This window comes from Salvia miltiorrhiza, chromosome 2 (genome assembly GCF_028751815.1).
Source record: "Salvia miltiorrhiza cultivar Shanhuang (shh) chromosome 2, IMPLAD_Smil_shh, whole genome shotgun sequence".
Taxonomy (NCBI): domain Eukaryota; kingdom Viridiplantae; phylum Streptophyta; class Magnoliopsida; order Lamiales; family Lamiaceae; genus Salvia; species Salvia miltiorrhiza.
In genome coordinates, this window is record NC_080388.1 from 48,621,468 (window position 1) to 48,638,850 (window position 17,383).

The 17,383-nt window shown below is 37.9% G+C and overlaps 1 protein-coding gene and 1 long non-coding RNA gene across 2 annotated transcripts; one reads left to right on the forward strand and one right to left on the reverse strand.

The window, feature by feature from the left end:
• The first annotated feature begins 1,280 nt into the window (after window positions 1-1,280).
• Window positions 1,281-6,796, forward strand: LOC131011870 (uncharacterized). Its single transcript, XM_057939759.1, has 4 exons — window positions 1,281-3,497; window positions 4,159-4,373; window positions 4,929-5,152; window positions 5,706-6,796. Exons 1-4 carry the CDS (start codon window positions 1,715-1,717, stop codon window positions 6,499-6,501), a joined length of 3,018 nt encoding a protein of 1,005 aa, XP_057795742.1. The 5' UTR covers window positions 1,281-1,714; the 3' UTR covers window positions 6,502-6,796.
• An 8,763-nt stretch (window positions 6,797-15,559) lies between these two features.
• On the reverse strand, window positions 15,560-16,791 carry LOC131011871 (uncharacterized). The gene is made up of 2 exons (XR_009097129.1): window positions 16,451-16,791; window positions 15,560-15,829 (listed from the first exon to the last, which is right to left on the reverse strand). It is a non-coding gene; the product is annotated as an uncharacterized LOC131011871 (long non-coding RNA).
• Between the last annotated feature and the right edge of the window lie 592 nt (window positions 16,792-17,383).

A 17,383-nucleotide genomic window follows, 5' to 3' on the forward strand; every position in this document is an offset into this window, starting at 1 on the left:
TGTTCTACAATAAATTATACATCTGACGTGTAACATCTATGTATATAATAGCATAGCTATAATTAATATTGATATTATATTATAACTTAGATTACATCTAACTTATAAATCTCATATAACTTATAACATCTATATAGTATATAGTATATACTATATAACTTATAAATTTATAAATATCATCAAATGATACAAAAACAAATAAAATATAGTATATAGTATAAGTTATACAATAAAATAAAATTATTTATTTTGATATTATAGTATAGTTATAATATATAACTAAAATTATTGTTTTACAATAAATTATACATCTAACTTATAATAATTACATATATAATAGCATAGTTATAATATTAGTATTATATTATAAATAATATTACTTCTAACATATAAATTATATGTAACTTATAACATTTATATAATTTATTATATATTACATGAATGCATATGTGAATATAAAGTACGGTATACCAATTGAATTTTTTCGATTTTGATAATACTGATTATTTTGGTATACCGTTAAAGTGCGGTATACCGAAATTCGGTAAGGTATACCGAAATAAAGGTACGGTAAAGATTTTGTATATTCTCCATACCGTACTTAAGGTATACCGAACTAAGGTATACCGTAGGTAAAGGTAAGGTAAATATATGAATTTTCTCCATACCGGAGGTAAAGGTAAGGTATAAGGTATGGTCGATTTAATAAGGTATACCGTACCGTGCCACCCCTAATCACACATCTCGAAGCTCAATTGCTCTTTCTTTCATTTTCTCTGAATTTCACACACATGAACGAACATTTTTCAACTCAAATTAATTCCTTTTAACACGTATTCACATACTTCATTTAAAGAAAAAAAATGGACTTTTTTTTTTGAATTGGGGGAGTTGGGGAGGGGGAGCAGTGAGGTTTGAACCCGAGACCTCACTGTTCACAATCACATACAGGAGGTCGCACCGCTTGGTGTCCCATTGGTGACAAAAAAAAATGTACTTATTGAAAACAATAAATATATGCAGTCACATTGTGGTCACCCACAAACTAGTATAATAAGAAAAATATTGATTTCTTTAATTTATTTCTTAAAATAATAATAAGATTTAGTTATTTTATATTCTCTATATTGTACTTATTTTTTAATTTTTTTTTACATTTTTTAATTTTAAATTTATTTTTTAATAAAAATAAAAGTTACCAAAAAATTGCAAAAAAATAACTACAATGTCTATTGAAAAAGTATTCATATTAATATGTGTATTTAATAAACTTATTATAGCAACAACATTTATTATATCAATGTTGGCATAAATATGTGTTCCCAGAATTTTCCCACGAAACAAAATCTACACTCCAAAATACAAAATCTACAAGTACTATTGTATGGCAAGTCCAATTTAAATCGACGGCGGAGATTGAATCTCTAAATCTGACGGTCAGAAAATATTGGTAAGCTTCCAAAAACCCCTTTCCCAAAATCTCTTACCAAAAAATTCGCTTGCAGCCGAATCCAATGTGAAATCTCATCACCGCATTAGGACCATTGTACTTTCGCCTTTATGACTTGTACAACGCCGTATAGCTGAACTAATCCACACCGCCATTGACATCGATTTTCCATGGAAATTTCTCCCTTCTCTCTCTAGAAATCCTTCGTTTCCAAGCAATGCGATCAGCGCAGGGGGAGGAGCATTCTTCTGCCGCGCTTTGACCATGGGCTGCAACGCGTCCAAGGAGGACGACCTGCCGCTAGTGGTCCGCTGCCGCGAGAGGCGGGAACTCGTGCGCGCCGCCGCCAACCACCGCTACGCGCTCGCCGCCGCCCACGTCTCCTACTTCCGCTCGCTCAAGGAGGTCGGCGACGCGCTCCGGAAGTTCGTCGACGAGGAGCTCGTCACCGCCGCCTCCTCCTCCGAATCCTCCTTCTCGTCGCCGTCGCTCACCCTGCCGCCGAGCTCGAAGAAGAATCGCGGCAATGGCGGCGAATCTCCCTTGCATTTGCACGATGGCGACAGCGGCGAGGATAACGAGTCGCATTTGCATCTATCGGATTCTTCTTCTGAGGAAGATGACTCCGAAGATCACCACCACCATCAACACAGCCATGGACATGGCGGCTTCGATGGCAATGATCCGCATCAGCATCACCACAGCAACCGCTCGGAAGAGAAAGCTAGGAATTTAAATTTAAATAATGAGGATGAATATTCGTCTCGTTTCCCACACGATGCTTACAGTGCGTATAATAACGGTTTTATAAGTGACCCGTTCGCGAATCCGAATCCGTATCCTTATCCATATCAGTACCCGATGCCTCAGCGGGAGCCGTATGCGGATCCGTGGGACCCGCAGGGGGTGCCGCCGCCGGCGGCGGTAGCGCAGCCTTGGTTCTTCTCGGGTAACCCTAACGTGTATTACATGAAGAAATCAGCTCCGGCTGCTAAAACGGTGGTTCAGGATCCACCAGCGGAGCCGGCCTACGGATACTCTGATTCGTACTGGACTTCTCCGGCGGGCTATGGTGGTAATTACGGGTATTTTGCGGCGGGTTCGCCTGCAAGGATGGGTAGTAGAGAGGGTGGGAGAGGGAAACCGGAGAGGGAGGCGCCGCCTCCGCCGTCGCCCAAGGCGTCAGCGTGGGATTTCTTTGATCCGTTTAATGCGGTTGATAGCGGGTACGCTGGATATTACTCGGGTGGCGGGTATGGATATGGGTCGAATTATAGCAGCCCGGATTCGACCGAGGTGAGGGAGAGAGAGGGGATTCCTGATTTGGAGGAAGAAACTGAGAGTGAGGCGTATAAGGAGGCTCTTAATGGGGGCAAAATGAGTTCTGCCGGGAGCAGCCCTCGCTCTAGATCTAAGCCGCGTAGAGATAATGAGACTAGTTCGAGGTCAGTGCCGATGCATAAGAGCGAGGGTAATTTCAGATCAATGCCGCCGCAGAGAGGTGAGTTTACCTCACGATTGCATAGAAGTGAGGATATTTCAAAATCAGGGCCATCTAGCAAAAGCAAGGGTAGCTCTAGATCAGCTTCACTGCACAAGATTGACAGTAGTTCGACGTCTATGCCTTCTTGGAGTAGTGAGGAGAGTGTGAAACCATCCATGCCACCACATAATGATGGGAATTATTCCAAGCCATCAATGTCAGCCCCACATGGTGAGGGGACATCGTGGGTAGATGGAGAAATGACGAGTTCGATTAGTTTAACGGATGATAAAAGCAGCTCGGATCATATAGTGGTGAAGAGTGTGGATGAGGGTTCTGGCAAGAAGAAAGGGGTGACATTTGAGGTGGAGGAGACATCAAAGCAGGATGGTGATTCTTCAAAGTTGAGTAGTGTGGCTTTCTCTTCACCTCGTGGCACACGGGATCTGCGGGAAGTTGTTGCTGAAATTAGAGATGACTTCGAGACAGCTTCTAGTTATGGAAAAGAGGTAGCCATGATGCTTGAAGTTGGGAAGCTGCCTTATCAGCCTAGCTTGCTAAAAGGTGTAATTTTCTGCTTATGCAATTCTATTTTCTGTTTCCCATTTCTAAATCTTATATCATATCTATCTGCTGTCTTGGTCTGGTGAAGTTGAATCTACAGAACTTTAGTGTTTTGGTTTTGGAGGGGTGGAGTTGATTATGCTCAAGTTTCATTAATAGCTGTTGATTCCATTTGCTTGTTGTTGTCATTCCTAGAATTGTGTATCTGATTGAAGCTTCTGCAGCTAATCTATGGTACATCAAATATTCGAAAAATTTAAAGATGTGCTCAATCTGGAATCCACATTCTTATTTGTGAAGTGTTTAAAATTATCAAGTTTCTTTCCTTCCAGTAGTTCAAACACGTGGAGAGCCATTCACATATTGCTAATATAGATTATGGTTTTATGGGTTCCTTGAGGTTTTCCTACAATCAACTATGCCTTCTTTCTGTGCAATATCAGGGAAAACTATTGAGATTGCTATTGTGACAAATTGACAATGTCGCTACCCCTCTTATCTTTTAGAGTTTTGTGCTGTAGGTTTTTAGTTTCTATGCTCCCATGGTTATCATTGTAAACTGTAATCTGTTGATTCTTCATTTGGCTGTGTATTATTTTAGATTAGCACATTCCTTCTTGAGGTCATGCTGACTTGTTGAGAACTAATTCATGTTTTGCAGTAATGATGTCGCGGCTATTGTATCTTATAAATCCGTCAACGTCATTATGGGATTCTCCCTCAAAGCAATCTGCAAAATTAGCTTCCAGCACAGTGAAGTTGGCAAAGTCTTACTTTGAAGATGTTGGGAATGATGTAAACTTGAATGCTTGTAAGCTTTCATCTACTCTGGATAAGCTATATGCTTGGGAGAAGAAGTTATACAAGGAAGTAAAGGTAATTTCGTTTAGCTTCTTGGTTTCTTGATCACTACTGGAAATGTACATGCTCCTCTTCATTAGTTATTTTATTCAGTTTGCCGATTGTAATGCATTAGATAATTTAGATTGACTTTCAAGTTAGAGAGATTCTTCCATCATGTGATGAGGCTCATCCGTCTATTTAATTCAGTCATCAATACTATATATATACACATCTTAGATGGGATTTCCTGAATCAAAAGACCTTTCTTTATCTCAATGCTTCTGATATGCTTGCTAGTTCTACAAAATCTTTGTTTGTGTTGGATCTTAGCTTGGCAAGAAAAAAGAAAGAATTCCCAACTAAATTGATTCTTGAGATATAAAATCAATCTAATAAGTATGTTCCACGCACATGAAGTTGTTGTCGGGTTAAGGATTTACCTAGTGTAAGATATCACATAATTTGAGCCTCGGGGAACCCTAGATGCTTCATCTTAATTATATTTTCCATTTCACCTCTATATTCGTTGTAAGCCCTGTCTTTGCAATTCAATCTTGCTCAGTTTTGGTAGGTGGTTACTTTGATTAGGATGAAGAAAGAGTTCGGGTCATGTATGAGAAGCAGCACAAGAGGTTAAAAACCTTAGATGAGGATGGAGCCGAAGCTTGGAAGATGGATGCTGCTCGGGCTTCTATCAGAAGATTACTAACAAAGCTTGATGTTAGTGTCAAAGCAATTGATTCCATTTCAAGCAGAATACACAAGTTGAGAGATGAAGAATTGCAACCCCAGCTTGCTGAATTAGTTCATGGGTATGCATATGATATAATGATAATTACCTTCTCTTTCTAATTGTTCATGTAGTTATTGGCTTATTGCTCAAACTGAGATTGCACCAAATCTCACCTTATTTACCTAAGATGTTCTCAATGCTTTTTCTGCCAACATTTAAACATTGTTTCTGCTTTAGAACTGAGTGTGTAATTTATTCGCCATCAAGATATAGATTTAAATTCACTTTATAACTGAGGCTTCTGCTCCTTTATTTATTTGTGCTGTTTATTTTGATCCCTTTTGCTGCTGTATGTAGGCAGTTATAAGATTGGGGAAATGCTTTATTCATTTGGATATAAGATGCCTGATCCATAATTTAGGGTTTAGTCCTCAATCTCAATTTTTTACTTGATTTGCATTTTGTTTCAATTGTAACTTTTGCAGTGTTGTTCAAGTGAGGAATTGTTGCATATTAAATTGATTTTTCATTTTTCAAGCAGCAACTGTAGTTTTATCCTTATTTTAACTTCAAGAAATCTGAACTGCTGGGTACTAGTTCCATTTTTATTAACTTTATGATGTGATATATAGGCTTACTAGAATGTGGAAGGCAATGCTTAAGTGCCATCAAAAGCAGTTCCAAGCTGTAATGGAGAGTAGAATGCGGAGGCTCAAATTAAATATTGGAGCAGATTCAGGCTCACGGGCCGCTACTGAGCTTGAAAGGGAGCTTCGTGCATGGTGTGAACGTTTTAATGATTGGATTCGCTTTCAAAGGTCTTATGTTGGGTCCTTGAACGAGTGGCTTATTCGTTGTCTTGAGTATGAACCAGAAGAGACTCCTGATGGACCCGTTCCCTATTCCCCTGGAAGGCTTGGAGCTCCTCCCATCTTCATAATTTGCAATGATTGGCACCAGGCAATGGAAGCCATCTCTGAGTCGAGGGTGGCAAACGCCATGAATACTTTTGCGTCAAGCTTACAGCAGCTATGGGAAAAACAAGATGATGAGGGGCGTCAAAGGCTGAAAGCAGAGTATCTTTCAAAGGATTACGAGAAACACCTTAGAGCACATCGTGTGGAGAGGGGGAAAACAGATCGAGATCAAGATGCAATGTCGGATAAAACTGGATTGTCCGTGATCCCATCGGATAATAACAGTGGGGTGTCGGTTCTGGATGACCTGAAGGTGGACTTGGATTCCATGAAACACAAATTGACTGAAGAGAGGCTAAAGCACAAGGATGCTATGAAACTAGTGCATGATGCGGCTGCTGGCAGTTTAAAGGGCGGTCTAGTCCCGATTTTCAAGGCTTTGGAGATCTTCACATCAGAAGCTGTCAAAGCTCACGAACATGTCAGGTTGCAGCCACCCAGGCAGGCTTAACGAGGTGCTCCACGACTATAGCAGTTGGTGTACTGTTCAAGCAGTCGGTGATGGAACATGTAAATTATCCAGTTGCAGCAGCAGATGAGATGGAAGAATTTTGTAGCCAATTCGTTTAGGCAACTAGGTTTAGTCCAGGGCGTGCCAGCCGGAGATGGTCGACCGATATTCTTTGTGGAGACCTGCAGATTTACATCAGTCGTGGTACGCCCTTTTGTAGCCAACAAGTAGAGCTTTTTCTTAGTTTTGTACAGAGATTTCATTTATTTATTGATTGTTGGGTTTCTTTTTTAAATCTAGCTGGGATCAGCCTGATAGCCTCATTTTTAGCCTTTCTTTCTTCTTGTGGCTTGATTTATTTATTTATTTTCTTGTGAAATTGTTAGGAACGTGAATCTTAAACTAATTATAGTCAGACAGAACGTATTTAGATGGTCTACAATTGAATAATTTGGGAAGGGCATGTGGATAGAATAGGACATAACATTTTTCTTTTTGATAAATTTAAAATTAAATAAAGAAATTCAAAGACTATGTTATAAGACTTTTGACCTTCGACCTTAGACATTAACCATTTTATTGCTAGGCTAAGTCCGAACACAGAAAACGCTCTAGTGAATGCAACTAATTTGTGTGTGAAAATATATTTTTCTGCTTTGTATGAACAGAAATTGGGTAAAAACTAATTGAAGCAAAATATGTTTCGGTGTTTAACATTTGTCCAAGTTTGATTTGGTTTAGTTAAATTTTTAGATGTGATTCATGTGAAGTCAATGATGCAACAATTGCTATTTTTGGTCCATACATAAAGTTAAAGATAAATTACCTTAAACTTCAACTAATTTTACATTATTAATTATACTTTAACTTATAAAAAAAATATTAAATTATTAATTTTGTACTCCCTCCGTCCCATAAAAAAATGTCCTATTTTACTCTTTAGGTTGTCCCATATATAATGGTCAATTTCCTTTTATTAGAAATACTCCATCCATTCCGCTATTAACGGCTCAGTTCTTTTGGGCACGAGTATTAAGGAGAGTAAAAGTAAGGGGAAAAAGTGAGTGCGGTCTACACAATTAACACTAATTGTAACTTTATTATGGTAGCTAATAAAGTGATAGGAATCTACTTTTTCATTTCTTTTGTTTCATAATTTCGTTTAATTTAATGCAATATTTTTTAATTCAATTAAATTTAATGCTGTATTTTTAGCCCAATAACTATTTGACCTGTTGACCGAATTCTAAATGACAAATGACAAACTGGAAAAAAATAAAAAAGGCGCCAAGTGGGAAGCTAAAGTCAGATTGCATTAAAAATTTGAGGAAATTTCAAATTTCCCTCCAACATCAAATGTACACAGAAATTCTCAAAGCTTTAAATATATTCATTTCAGCCTCTTTCTCGAAGCAAACCCTAAACTACACAAAAAAAGACCAAATGAGGAAGAAGGATTTCTCCCCCTTTAAAAGAGCATATGTGCTTCAATTTCTTCAAGAAGGCAGCAAAAATGGCAAATCGGCCTATGGCAAAATGCAAGCAGAAGTTCAGAAATTATCTAGCTCGAGACAGACTATTAGTCGCTTGTGGGCTGCATCAAAGTACTTAGAGAGATAGTGCTTATGGGATATTTATAGGTGAAAATTAATGAAAAAAAATTCATATTTCAAAATTTTGGAAGGGCTATCGCCCAAACCGTCGGTTTCAAACTGAAGTAAAATAAAATAAAAAAATTATACAGTTTGGAACATTCAATTCAAAAGTTCTGAAAAATACTTATCAAAATTAACTCAAATGATAGCAGTTACGATTCCGATTCAAAACTATGAACCATGATTTCGATTTCGATTTCGAACGGTTCACCGGTTCCGGTTCCGGTTGGATGCCTCTAATCATAATGGAAGAAAACTTCAAAAATGTGAATGAGTAAATACACATTTCCTTTAACAAAATTCACATCTATCTATTATACAATAGGATACATGTTGAAGAAACCACAATCTTTCTCTCTCCTACATGGCAGACTCACAATTCTTTATTTTTCCCTATTTGAAATCACAACATTTCTTAAACTCTTTATTTTCCTTCAATCCCCAAAATCCCTTAGAATCTATTTTCATATTTTCGTTCGAATCCCCCAATCTCAGCGTCTGTTCACCACAATCAACGATCATCTCCTTAGTTAGTCCTTAAAAATCTATTTATGTTCAATCCCCTAGAGGCGGCGTTTCACTACAATCAACCAATACTTAATCAGCAATCAACGTTTTTTGTGTGATTTTATAATCAGTAGCGATTCTGCATCTATTCAACATCCTATCATCTGCATTTCCATTTTGATTCCAGACTGACCTCTCTCAAAATTTCCTTCGTTTGCTTGGATTCTCGATTTTCCTCCATCGTTTCCATTGATTCTGCCGCAATCAATCTCCAACTTCTTCCATTCTCAATCAGTCTCCAACTTCTTCCATTATAAATCATGGCTTGAAAGATTTGTTTTTCACCTACACGTGCTTCATTCATTTTGATTTTAACACCCATCGGATTTTCATGAATACATCTCGCGGCCACTCGCCGACTCCACGAACTGTCATTTTACCATTAAAATTCTTATTTATATTCTATTGTGGTTTAGAGTGGTGTTGTTTAGGTAAATGGTAAACGAATATATTCTATTGTTGTTTTAAGTAGTGTCGTTTGGTTTATATCAGTAAGGTAATATCAGCTGGGTTTATTATAGTGAATTTGATAATTTAGTCAATACAATATATCTTCATTGTGAGTATAAGTCTGAGGATTGAATGAATTGCATCATGCCTCTGAATATAGTGCGACGAAGATCTTAAAAAAAGTTAGTGTGACGTAAAAACAATCTGCATTTTCAAAGCTCAATTTCATGATTTTGAAATGAATTCATTAATAAATCTTGACACTGTTACTGCATAATATTATTCGAATGATTTTTTTAGGAATTTTACATTGTTGTTAGTATAAATATTTATGCTGCTAATTTTGTTGGTTCATGACTTCATGTACAAATATATCTGCTACTAATTTTGAGTATTCCTCAGGTTTTCATTCTTCTGGAAAAGGTGACTGTCGAAACGTAAAAGTCCCTCTATTTTAAATTACAATTTTTTTTTTATTTTTTCATGAAAATTGAATCTCTTACCCAACATGTTAAATGTATTTTCTTTTTCCCCATTTTCGTTTAGAAGTTATACATCTTTCAGTTTGGTCAAATTGATTAACTAATTAATGGGACATATATTAATATTAAATTAAAGATCAAAATTACCGGCATGTCAAATTTAGTGGAATAAATTTAGTATATTAAATTAAGTTAGTACTTAACATTTACTTGTCATTGCCATGGAATCTATTAATTAAATAATAGAATACATATTGAAGAAGGTTCTCCAAAAAAGAAAAAAGAAAAAAGAAAAAATACATATTGAAGACACCACACGTTCATCTAGGTGATATCTTTTTGGGTTAATAGCCAAAAAATACACGAGCTTTCACCAAATTTGCAAATTGCACATGACCTTCAAAAATAACCCCAGAATATATGACCTTTCAATTTAATCGTGATTTTCACCCGACGAGAATTTCGATCAGAGCTAAGTTTGACCGGTGATTATGTGGACATTACATGGCATATTACGTGGCTAATTATACACGCTGTCAAAATATGTGTAAAAAACGACGTCGTTTTTTACTAACAATTATAGAATATAATTTTAACACCATCTTTCATCTCCTTTGAAGCACCACCTTTTACACTTACGGCTGAATTTTGGAGGGAGATAGAACGTCGAAGGGGTTTGAGGCGAATCAAAGAAAAATCCAAGGAATTTCTTCTACTATTCTGGCAGCGAACAAGCGATGAAGGCAAAGAGCTACGTTTGAAGAGCACGTCTGAAATCGAAGGAAGATAGAAGGTGGATTTCAGTGTGATAACATGGCTAGAAGGTATGAGATAGTTCTTAATTTCAGAGTGATATGAGATAGTTCTTAATTTCTGTATTTCGCAATAGTTTAGGGTTTTGAAAAGGATTTTTTTTTTCGCAGTGATTACTTCACACTATTTGTTCATCATGGCGGAGAGTTTCGTGAAGTACATGGCTTTGATGCTTATGATGGGGGTCAAAAGGTAGGGTTTCATGACCTTGATGTAGATAAGTTTTTTTTTTTTTTTTGAAGGATTTAGTAGAGAGTTTGGGTTATTCTGGATGGGCTAAGTTAGTATATGTCGAGCCTAAATCATATACATTTAGGGTAATCAAAATCGATAAGGAGGTGATGGATATGTTGGGTTTCCTTACAAATGTTAATAGGTCAGTTAGCGTATTTGTGGATGGTGGGATTATGAAGAGTGATGCTGGGGCAAATGATGAGGGAGATGCTGTGGTAGATGATGAGGCTGATGATGTGGTAGATGATCATGGAGATGATGTGGTAGATGATGGGGCTGAAGAGGTTACATACGAGTCTTCTTTTAAAGAGTTATTGTCAAACTTGCCTACTATAGATTTAAGTGGAGGGGATTGGGTACTAGAAAGGTATGATGGAGGATTAACAACTGAGTCAGAGGAAGACTATCTGCCCTCTAATGAGAAAGACAGTGATGATGCAGATGATGATGATAACAGGGAGGGTTTAGATGATGAAGAGTATGTAGCTGCTAAGAAAAAACATAGGGAAACAGGTCCAGGTCCTAGCTCATGGGTAGGGGATTTACTTAAGAAATGTAATCCTGTTACAGAGGAAGAAAACAAATCAGATTATGAGGAATCTGATGATGATGAAATTAATTCCTCTGAGAGTGAGGGTGAAGGTCAGCCTAAGCAAAAAAAAAGGAGGTATGATCCAAAGGCAGATGACAAAGACCTTGACCTTAAGTTAGGCCTTAGATTTGAGGATGGGTTTCAATGTAAGGCAGCTTTAACAAGCTGGGCAATAGCAAATGGTTGGTTCATTAGATTTAGAAGGGTGTCTAAAGACCAATGTGAGGCTATCTGCAAGCCTCCATGTCCATGGAGGGTGTATGCATCTGTTGTGTCTAAGGATAAGACATTCATGATTAAGTCACTTAAGGGGGAACATACCTGTAAGAGGGCTACAAAGAACAAGTTACTAAGTTCTAAATGGATAGCTAATAAGTACCTGCCAGTGTTTAGAGTAAAGCCTAATTGGGATGTTAGTGAATTGATGAGGGATATAGCTGATAGATTTGCAGTGGATGTTAGCAGGGATAGGTTATATAAAGCAAGGAAACATGCACTAAAGCTTGCCAGAGGGTCGGTTGAAGAGCACTATGCATCTCTGAGGAGATACATAGCTGAACTGAAAAGAGTAGATGGGGAGGGTACATTTGAGGTTGTTGTGGGCAGTGATGGGGTATTCAAGGGAGTGTACATAGGTCATTCTGCATTGAGGAAAGGTTTTAAAGAGAGCTGTAGACCATTGGTAGGCTTAGATGGCTGTTTTTTAAAAACTTACTTAGGTGGGATCTTGATGTGTGCTGTTGGAAATGATGGGAACAATCAGATGTTCCCAATAGCATGGGGAGTGGTCAGTATTGAAAACGAGGTGAATTGGAGTTGGTTTGTCAAGCTTCTGGTAGATGATCTGGAGATTGGCACTGGTGAACACTACACCTTCATCAGTGATCAACAGAAAGTAAGTAATCTAATCCTAATTTGGTTTATGCATTCAGCTTGTAATATGCACTAATACTTGTATTTTTCAAATATATGGGCTTATGAAATGATGTGAGCAATTATGCTCCAAGGGCAGAGCATAGGAATTGTGCCCGCCACATCTGCATGAATTGGGAAAAGGAGAATAAAGGAGCAACACTCAAGACTATATTCTGGAAGGCTGTAAAAGCTACAACCGAACAACAATACAAGAAGGTGCTTGAGGAGTTGAAGGCTGAGAGTGTTGGAGCTTACCAGAGCTTCATTCAGAGGGACACTTCAAAATTTTGTAAGGAATTTCTGTCTTTTAACCCTTGTTCAGACATGGTAGACAATAATATAAGTGAGACTTTCAATGGCTGGATACTTAGTGCTAGAGGAAAGCACTTGATACACTGTTTGGAAGAAATCAGAACAACCCTTATGATGAGGCAAGTGAAAAAGTTACATGCTATGGCAGAGGTTTCTGATAGGATTTGCCCTATGATCAACAAGAAACTTGAGAAATTGAAGTTTCAGTCTAGGAACATGAACACCATACCTGCACTCGGGGATATGTTTGAGGTAGATGATGAGGGTGAGAAATATGTTGTCAATATTCCTTTAAGGACACGTACATGCAGAGTATGGGAGCTTACTGGTATACCTTGCACACATGGTTTGGCTGCCATTAGGTACTTGAATGATGATGTATCTAATTTTGTGCATGAGTATTACACAGTTTCCAAGTATTTGCAGGGTCATAAATATGAATTGGAGCCACTGAATGGTCCATTACATTGGCCGCAGTGTGAGGGCAGTGTGATTAAACCTCCAACAGTGAAGAACGTGTCTGGGAGGCTTAAGAAGAAGAGGATTAGGGATCCCCATGAGGTTGATCCAAAAAATCCTAATAGGCTGAAAAGAAAAGGGCTAGTAATGACATGTGGTAAATATGGTGATCGTGGTCATAACACAAGGAGCTGTAAAAAAGGAGAAGGTCGAGAAGCCTACAAAAGAAAAAGGAGCAAAGGGGAGGCCTAAGAAGAATGATGCTACAACAAGAGACCTGGGGAAGATGCCTATGATGTCAAAGGCAGAGCAAAGGCAGATTACCATGGAGAAGGCAGTTGCAATGAGGGGTGCTGGACTCTATATCAGTATATCAGTGAGGGCAGTGGCAACCAATACTTTAGGGTACTTAATTGTCATTACTCTTCAATTATGTTAGTGTATCATGATATGTTAACTCATTCTTCAATTATTGCAGACACCTGATCAGAGGAGTGTTACCCATATTACTTAAGGAGGAGCATCAGGTAGCAGAGGAAGAGGAAGAGGAAGACCTCGGGGTGGTGCAAGAGGAAGAGCTCGGGGTGGTGCAACCGGCAGTGGTGCAAGCAATCAAGAGTCAGAAAGCACAGTGTTGGAAGGCTCAGCTACACAAGAGAGCATTAACAAGTGATTTCAGACTAGAACAATTTTTGATCTTTTGAATTTAGGCTCATCTTTTGAATGTCAGTGTTTGGATAAACATGAAATTATTCCATCTTTCTGTACATTATATCATTTAATCAAGAATCTGAAATGATGAATCAATGAAGATGAACTTTTGGGCAACTTTGTGTATCTTTGTCAAGTTCTATGTAAATTCATTCATTTTGCTCATTGATTCTGTAAATTATTCAAGAAGAATGAAAGATAAACTTAAGCTTCTTCATTCATTAACAAAGGGAAAATTCCATCTTAGAATACAGAAACATAATTACAACAATCAAAGCAAAAGTGAGAATTCTAAGTCTACATTCCATTGCCTTGAACTTTGCTTCCACTGAACTTGGCATATCTTTCTTGTTGACCATGGACTCAAGGGCTTCAACTCCATCACCTTCATACCCACTGTCATCCATCAAGCGACGAAGGCCCTCCATTTCGACGAATGCAGCATTTCTTTCATTTCTCAATTTGTTAAAACAGAGCTTGTAATATGGTGTTAGCTCCGGATCGACCCAATCCCAAAAATGACAATCCTCGACATCTCTCTGTCGACATTCAACGTACCTCCTCTCTGGATTCTTCTCAGTGTGAGAAGTTTTCATAATCGCAGGGAGTTTATGAAAACATCTCCTGTAGACGCCTTTACTCGACCTTTCAATTGACGAAGAACTTCGCGAATGACTCATGATTCTTCCTCGATCTGCCTTCTTTCTTCTCGATCCGCGTTTATCCCTTCAATTCTATGGCATTCTAGAAATCGGGAGAGCTTCATTTTTTAGGCGCAAGAACCCTAATTGTAGATGAAGAACGTTGGATTTCAATTTAAAGTATATTAATTCGTATAATTTCACAAAACGACGCCGATCAGTGTGTTAAAATGTAAGTAATAAACGACGTCGTATTTCTACCGTCTCCGATCGACGACGTAGATAAATTTCGGGAGCCACGTCAACAGTGGCGAATGTGTTGGTCAACGCAGGTGAAAATCACGATTAAATTGAAAGGTCATGTATTCTGGGGCTATTTTTGAAGGTCATGTGCAATTTGCAAATTCGGTGAAAGTTCGTGTATTTTTTGGCTATTAACCCTTAAATTCATGACAATACAAATTGACCAATTGATTTATAAGCATTTTCGCTATATATATATATATATATATATATATGTTTTTTATAGCTCTAGACGAGATTATTTCTAAAAATTCACTTTTGATCTTTCAAACTTCAGACGAGATAATGTTAAAAAGTTAGAGGTGGTATCAAACTTCATACAAGATGTACTCAAAACTCAATTTTGGCTCCAAATAATATGATGCTCATAAGTTAGAAGTGGTTTGCCAAACTCCAAACGAGATGATGCTTATAACTAAATTCTGGTCCTTTAATCTTCAAATGAGATAATGCTTAGCACTCATCTACGGTCTTTCAAGCTCTAAATGAATGATGCTTAGAACTCAACTCCAATCTATCAAACTATTGATGAGATGATGCTTACAAGTCAGTTATAGTCTTTCAAGCTCCACACGAGATGATACTCACAAGCCAGTTATGGTCTTACGAGTATTTTGGCTCCAAACAATATGATGCTCACAAAATTGGAAGTGGTTTGTCAAAGCTTCAAGCGAAATGGTGTTTATAACTTAATCTCGGTCTTTGAAGCTTCAAATGAGATAATGCCAAGCACTCAGCTCCAGTCTTTCAAGCTCCAAATGAGTTATGCTTAGAACCCGACTCGGGTCTCTCAAACTATAGATAAATTTCATATAACAAATAAAATAATGATTAGAAGTTCAACGTACAAAATGTGTCACACCCCAATTCTTGAAGGAATAAATATAATCGAGGTGTGAATAATTCATAGAAATAAACAAGGGAAAAACCTTGTTAAAACCGAAATAGGATAGAAAGTCGGGCTATGCCCCTTTGGATCACAAGTTTTATTTCATGCTTCTGACAACCGACATTCATTAGCATAAATTTAGTAGTGAAGAGTCTAAGCTCGGTCAGGTATATCATTTGAAATTTAACATGAAGATCTTAAGTTGGGAAAACAAAAGACTGATATGAGTAATTGCTACAGCGGCAGTCTAACATAGGAATTTAACTCTAGCCTCAGCTCCGTCCCGTCAGCACCGGCCAGCCAACCTGAAAACATTTGAAAGTACTTTTGGGCTAAGTACTAATGTACTCAGTGGGCATGCATTTTCATAAACATTTCATATTTTCTTAAAGACAGTTTATCCAATCATACTTGACATAACTTAGAAGGTTTTAAAATGAAATAACTTCTAAGCATGTTAAAAATAATTTCTTTCATTTGTGCGTACATGTCACACTCCCTTTCCGTTACTCGCTGTGATCCCGGACCTTTTAGCCACCGACGGATCCATTTCTCCCATTGCACTTGCCCTGAGGACGTAACTCAGACAAGTTGAATTGACCTCGGGACGCTACCCAGGCAGGCCTTACATGATACATGCTCCGGAACACATCCCGTCGAGCACCCTTATAACGCCTCTGGCCAGTGCCCGATGGAGATCAACCCACCAGGTCAACTAGCATGTGTACACGATTCTCAGACAACGTGTTAGGTTATAAGAGAACCTCAATTGATTAACTTTGCGAGCCTTAAACAGAGCAGAGTGCACATAAACATTTTATTGGATAAACAGTTTGCATTTCATTAAATAAACAATGTGCATTTCATTGAAACATTTAGAGCTTAATAACTCAATCATACTTTATACATTTGGAAAGTAAGCCCACCTGGATAGGCAAAGCCTGAAGATCATAATCACATAAACTCGTCTTGGGAAAGCAGCGCTAATCCCCTTGGTTCATAAAGCCTACAAGAAATTCTATTCTTAATAGGTCTCGTGAAGCTAACTTAAAGTCTTAGTGGATGTACTAAACATACTTGATTCATCACGCCGGGTTTTCAAAATTTAGTAAATAAATAATTGAAAACTAAATTCTTGAGTTAAGGACACCAACAATATCCTTACTCGATTTTCTTAAATAATTGGAATTATATAAAAAAAAAAACAATTAAATCGTAAATACTCTTATTGCAAAATAAAATGCAATTTCATGTCATGCTTGGCATATAATAAGTAATTTACTTAAAATATGCACATAATAATAATATAATATTATTATGCAAATTATCCTTTAAATAAATTAATTAAACTAATTAATAGTTTATGGTGAGGAGCAATATGTGCAGAATAGGGAGAGAATACAAATCAGAGGAATCATTTTCGCCAGAGGAGTCGTATGGGTCAGAAGAATCATTCTTACCAGAGGGATTTCATCCATCAGAGGAATGGCTCTTGCCAGAGGAATCGCGTTCTTCAGAGAAGTCACCCTCACCAGGGGAACCATCTTCGTCAGAGGAGTCATCCGCGCCAGAGAAGACACCATGGCCAGAGGAGACGCCTTTGCCAGAGACGACGTGTTTGCCAGAAGAGTCATCTCCACCAGAGATTACATCGACAGAGAAGACGCTTTCGCCAGAGGAGACGTCTTTGCCAGAGACGACGTGTTTGCCAGAAGAGTCATCTCCACCAGAGATTACATCGACAGAGAAGACGCTTTTGCCAGAGGAGACATTTTTTACCAGAGGAGTTGTTAAATGCGCGGGAAGGTCTCCCGCGTATTATCGAAATTACCAGCGTACCCTTCCACCACGCAAGACGC

Coding starts and splice junctions, on each gene's coding strand:
- LOC131011870 (XM_057939759.1), top strand. CDS start 1,715: ATGGGCTGCAACGCGTCCAAGGAGGACGACCTGCCGCTAGTGGTCCGC. Junction 4,374..4,928: donor AGTTATACAAGGAAGTAAAG/GTAATTTCGTTT, acceptor TACTTTGATTAG/GATGAAGAAAGAGTTCGGGT. Junction 5,153..5,705: donor CTTGCTGAATTAGTTCATGG/GTATGCATATGA, acceptor TGTGATATATAG/GCTTACTAGAATGTGGAAGG.